Raw genomic sequence first — 6,000 nt, 5'->3', positions numbered from 1 at the left:
CGTGTATGCACTTTCGTGAGTGGAATCGTTGGCGACGGCGTTGCTTTTCACGAGATTTTGCGTGGACCGGAGATCGCATATTGTGTAGAGTGCAGCGAGGAAAAGCGCTCGCGCTTGAAACGAAAAGAAAGTAGCAGCCAGCGGGCAAAAGAAAAACCTCAAGTAGCAAGCGATGCAATTGCAGTGGAGCAAGATTTTAACTTCCGTCTTTGAAGCGGGTTTCGTTCAATGGGGATTCATTTCTTCTCTTCCAGGTCCGAGCCGTTCCGTGTAAGAGTGGTCGGAAGTGCATCCGGAGCAAATTAGTGTCCATCGAGGCGTGTGTTTCTTGCACCGGGCAAGTGCAAGTGCGAGTGAAGTGCAGTTTCGGCAAGAGGAATCGATATTAAATTGTGTAACCGACCCGCGCCCGGAGATTCCGCTCGTGCGCCTCTGAAGATGTAGAAAAGTGGCCGTGCTCGGCGGGAGAAAGTGCCGTATATGTGTATGTGTGTGTGAGAGCACAAAAGCAGAGCGAGAAAAAAAGGAAAGCAAAGTGCAACCGGCCCGAATGAAGCGTCGCGTTACGATCGTGTACAATCCGGTGCAACCGGTGCAGCAGCAACATGGACGCCGGGTTGGCCAGCACGGTTCCCGTTGGGACCAGTCGCTTTCGGTGCAGGCGTACTCGTCGAACGTTATTCCATCAGCATTAGCATCCCCATCCTCGCCCTCCCCCTCCTCATCGTCCTCCCCGTCGAGTGTGATTAGCTCGCTTTGTCTGTCCTGCATGGCATCGTCGGGCTCACCATCGTCATCATCATCACCGTTTAGATTTTCATCCACCTCATCATCGTCCCCGGCGTCCGTGTCGTCCTTCGCGTGCCAAAGGTGCTGCTCAATATCATCCATTTTGAAATCGTCGTCGTCGCCGTCGCCGTCGTCGTCGTTGAGTGCCTCAGAAAAAGCAGCACAAATTGAAGATGCTCTTAATAATAACCACCACCATCACCATCACCATCATCAGCACATTCAGCAGCATAATCACCACCAGCATAAGGAAGCGAGCGGAGGAAATTGCTGCTCGGGCTCGCTCGAATGCATCCGGCATCCGGCGAGGAAAGGCGCCGCGGCCAGCGTCCAGCCGGCGGGACCGACGGTTACCAATGTCACCGGGACGTCGTCGACCGACGGCGCGACGGACCGGCACGACTGGTGCCGGTTTCTGGTCGTCGGGCTAATTGCGGCCCTGTGCTATCTGAACGGCATCCAGGGCGACTTCGTGCACGACGACATCCCCGCCATCACGCTCAACAAGGACGTGCTCGGCCTCAGCCCGATGGCGCAGGTGTTCCGGAACGATTTCTGGGGCACGCCGATGGCCGACCTGAGCAGCCATAAATCATACCGACCGCTGACCACGCTGACGTTTCGGTAAGTTTGATTAATTATTTTCGCACGAAAGACCCGAACCATCCCCGCCACCGCTCCACCGGGGCCGGGGGGTAAGTTTTGAAGTTTCGCACGCGCTTCCAACTTTCCGCCAAGACACGGGCCTTGTTGGTTGAATGCGCAAAGTTCTGGCCCTGCTGCAAAACCCAGGATTAAACATCTACGAGACTACACCCTATATGAGTGTGTTTTTCTTTCCTACGCTCAATTTTGTTTCAAGGCTGACCGAAGAACAGTGTCCGGAAGATAATGCTAACCCCTTGTGTTGGGAGCGGTCGAGGAAAATTAAAAAGATCAAACAATATCCTCCCGTCCGCAAACGACGTGAAAAGTGTGGGAGCCTTCCTTTCCGAGCTGCTGGTTTATTTCAACCATTCCTGGTGAAACGGGTTCCAGCACCAGCTTGACCCTCGACCGGTGGAACCATTTATCAAACATTTTGCGACACCTTGGGTTGCGTCGCCTTTTCCATTTTTCGTCATGGTTCTAGTTTCTTACTTTTCTTTGTTTTTTTTTATAACACTCGCCATTTTGTGCGCTATTATCACCAAATGTGGGAAGTAGTTTTTGAACACGTGCGAGGTGAAACATTTTTCTTGAAAGGTGAATACATTTTACGTGTTTCGCAGTCTCGCAGTGGTTTTGGGGTATATAGTTCGAAAAAATTAATATGCTAAATAGGTTGCAATATTTTTGAAACCTATTTCAATCTTAAATAGGGTAACGGAACCAATAGTGGCGCATTAGGCCATGTAACTAACAGTATGATATAATTAATACAGTGCCAAGAACACACTATTTTACAGATTTATACCAATTATGACCGAATCACGATTCAATTCTGAAAAACATTTATTTTTGTGTTTTGCAATGAAAAATTAACAAAAAAGCGTATATTTCTTCCTAGTCGGTTGTTCCTATCATGATGGTATGGTTCTTATAGTTCTATAACTGAATATATTTTGACTGTGTTTGTTATATATTTTGTTTAAAGCTTATTTTAAACAGAACGGCAACATTACTCTTAGACCAATGCATTGGACTCATAGACCTCTCATAGACCAATGCATTTTACAGTGATTAGCCTTAAGGAAATCATGACATTGGTATGTCATTTTCTTAAATTCTTAAGAAATCCAGCATATTAGTACAACCTGATAGAAAAATATTAATTTTGGAAATTTAATTTATTACGGAATGGAAAGGTTAATCTTTTGAACACTCTTCATAGAACTAGGATTTTATTGCCCTACGACCGCTATTACCAGCACCACTATGGAAGTTGTTAAGTGAGGCCAATTTTTTTTAGGCGTTTACCGTAGACCAGTAAAAGATTGTTCGGTAATTGATTTATGTTAAAAGTTTTCAAGGTTTCGTTGCATCTATCTAGGTTTTATATTTTTTCACATATTCTTCACAATCATTATTCAGATGGTTAGAGTTGCTTTATTCCTACACTTGCATTCCTCTAGTTATCAATTATGTTATTTGTCGAGACGACGTGTAGAACATGTTCTTGTTTTGTATACTGTAGACGTCTGGCCATTGAGTAAAATTTATTTTCAATCAATGGTATCTTAAGAATAATCTAATCAGAAAAGTGTATGTGCACAACTAACCGAAGCGCTTCAAATAACTTAAAAATGGTTGTTATCTCTCTTATTGTTTTCTGAGATATTAGGTTTGCTACCAAAGCTATAAACTATCTTTATCTTTAATCGCAGTTGAATGAAACGCTTGCGTTCTTCATCGATAATAATGAGTTGAAGAAAGAACATTCCGATTCGTTCAATCCCGTGATACGCAGCATGTGTTATTCCATGTTCATGCAATAGTTGAGACCACACTCTGGAAGTGGAGTTGTATGTGGCTTTGATTGCACTTGAACCAATCATAAACCATGCCGTACGGCCGTTGGAAATATGCTTGACAAATAAGTAAACATTTTTATGTGCCATTTGACCATTCGAGATCCGGCTCTTCGTTCGCCTTGGTTTCCCATCGACATGGCTGAACGGGAAATTCCCTGCTGAGGTAGTTTGCACATCTCTCAAGCGCCATTCCTCGGCAGTGCTGAGGGTGGTGTGATGAGACTGCACAATTTCCTGCCGGAGCAGCATCTCCGTCTTGCGTTCCGACGTACTCGATTTGATTGGAGCTGATTGCGATCTCAGTATGTGTTCCCGTGCGTGTACCCTACCCACAAGATTCTCATCTCTCACGTTCCGCTCCCCCTGGGGAAGCGTATCGTCGGTCCCTTTTCCCCGGCAGCTTTGTGCATTTTCCTTTTTTCCACTCTCCTTCCGGTGTATGGATTTCACCCGGAGGCATTCGTCGAAGGCGGAAGTTATGCGATGCGGTCTGGCATGCTGTCATGTGCAGTTTGCGAAAGGAGCAGTTCACGCTGTCAAGCATCCCACCAAAGCGAAAGGAATGGGATGCAATGGTTTCCGGCACGGCAAGCATCATCCGTCGGTGGAGGCCAACAATCCTGTGGTAACGCTCTCTGTATGACTGAGAAAAGTGATCTTTTTCCTGTCCGGGTACCAGTGGGTCCAGTGAGCGGACAGCTTGGAGCAAAAAAGCCGGCAACGGTAACGTAATATTTTCCATAAATCTATCAGGTATGCAGATTATGCGAGTCAGACTCGACGTGCATTGTCCTTCAGTTTCGGTGACTGACGTGAATGTTTGTCTCGCTGGAGGTCGACTATTTTTCATTAAAAAGTAATTCAATTTTAATTGAATTTATATTTTATCAAAAGAATGTTTTCGCAAAATTGAAATTTCATAACATCTCCAATATGAGAGTAAGTTCATGGATCTTAGGAAACCAAAACGAAATTTTAATAAATGTGCAAAACATTTTCTTTAAAACAACTGCGTGTGGATTATGTGCAAGATAGGTGAATAGTAATATTGCGGGGTTGGGTAACATGTTTCCACAATCTTGTTGGATAAAAATTAAGCCTTCATTACGGTTAAGCTGTGGAGCAATTTTCCGGTACGTGTTGCACATGGCTCCGAACATGGCACCCATTATCCAATCCAATGTGCCTCCAGGTAACACCGGTGTAAAAAGATTACTCGAGTCTAATTGGATTATGGAACTTTGGCTCCGGTCAATAAAAGAACCATTGCAAAACCGCCTGCAAAACACTCCGAAGCAGCTGGGCCGGAAACAATAAGACCGGTCCTGAGACGTAAGCCTCGAGAACAAGACGGATCATTAAAACTATATTTTCTGTGACCATTGCCGCAAAGGGGAGGGGGGAGAGGGGGTTCTTAGGGTGTTATATCTAGGTCCCTCGATTTGACTTTCCCTCAGGCCGGCACGTTGCTTGTTTGGTCCATTTGTGTGGTGTAGGCCACGGGGCCTATATTAATACTCAGCTGTTTAAGGTTTAAAACTTCCGCTCGATTTCTGCGCCGTAATTATTTTCAACTCTCCCCGGCCGAACGCACCGTTCCAGGTAGCATCCTAACCCGTCGGGTTAGGGACGAGCTCGAGCAGCCGGTGGTTTAATTACCGAACCCAAACACGGTCCAAAACGTTGTCTAACTTTGCCCAGAAACCACGTTATGGCGCTAGCGAGAGCCTATGATGGGGACCCGTCTACGGAGTTGATGTCTCGCACAGTGTGTTCTTTTCCAACGTTGAACGGGACCCTTTGACTTTGCCCGTGTTTTAACAATTTGTAATGATTGAACAAAATGAAATAGTTTTGTCGCAGTGCAAATTAAGAAGACATTCGGCCATCGAGATTAATGGATGGTTATTACGTTTGGCAACTTATTCATTTCAATTATATCAAGGCTAACATGTGAACTCGACACAAATGCCCTTTCAATTTTTGTTTTTCTATTGAAATTACGCTTCGCTTCGAACGAACGGATAAATGTACCGCTAAAAGCGGTTCAGAATATTTTAATTCTTTTTTTGTTCAACAATCGAATTATGCACATACTCTATTAGACGATGCCTTCTATCGATTTTGATAAAAAAAAAACCTTGTTCAAATGCAAATACTCCTAGTTTAGTGTTAGGCGGGACCCACTGTGCCCTTGAATGCCCCGTTTAGCTGTTCACCAAAAGTAGACCCTTTTTTCCTGTTCAATATTGAAATAACTGGCCCTGCCAACGGCATAACGGGCTAACGATACAAAACGATGGTGCTCCGGACCGGAGGGCCGAACCTTTTTCCGTGCGTTGGATAAAATAAACGTGAGTGGTGCTCGGAAAAGTGCAGCCCGCGCGTGGAAAAGTCACCGAAACCCCGGCTTGGCGCACGGTGCAGGAATTTTCCACCACCTTTGCCGGTAGGCCCACCCGTCTGTGTTTGTGTCATTTTAGCCATTTCATTAGGTTGGATAACGTTCGCCACATTCCCACCCTGAGATCCGGGGTGCGGGCTGGGCGTGTGTGCAAGACATCCTTTTTGCCTCATTTCATTTCGTTTACCGTACCGTACGCAGGCCGTTCGCGGCCACCAGTTTGCACGTCCGTCGGAACGCAAACACTTTTCGCATAATTTATAAATATGCATAAAAGCTTTCAGACTCTCAACC

At 45.6% G+C, this 6,000-nt stretch overlaps 1 protein-coding gene across 1 annotated transcript in view; it reads left to right on the top strand.

The window, feature by feature from the left end:
• The first annotated feature begins 550 nt into the window (after positions 1-550).
• LOC131267760 (protein O-mannosyl-transferase TMTC1-like) overlaps positions 551-6,000 on the top strand; it is a 63,796-nt gene continuing 58,346 nt past the window's right edge. The window contains exons 1-2 of the mRNA XM_058270716.1: positions 551-1,081; positions 1,172-1,413. Of these exons, the coding sequence (XP_058126699.1) occupies positions 551-1,081; positions 1,172-1,413 (773 nt within the window). The remainder of the gene's footprint in view (positions 1,082-1,171; positions 1,414-6,000) is intronic.

Source organism: Anopheles coustani, chromosome 3 (genome assembly GCF_943734705.1).
Source record: "Anopheles coustani chromosome 3, idAnoCousDA_361_x.2, whole genome shotgun sequence".
Classification (NCBI taxonomy): domain Eukaryota; kingdom Metazoa; phylum Arthropoda; class Insecta; order Diptera; family Culicidae; genus Anopheles; species Anopheles coustani.
Note: the sequence above shows the minus strand (reverse complement) of the source record. Positions and strands in the feature narration are given on the sequence as shown.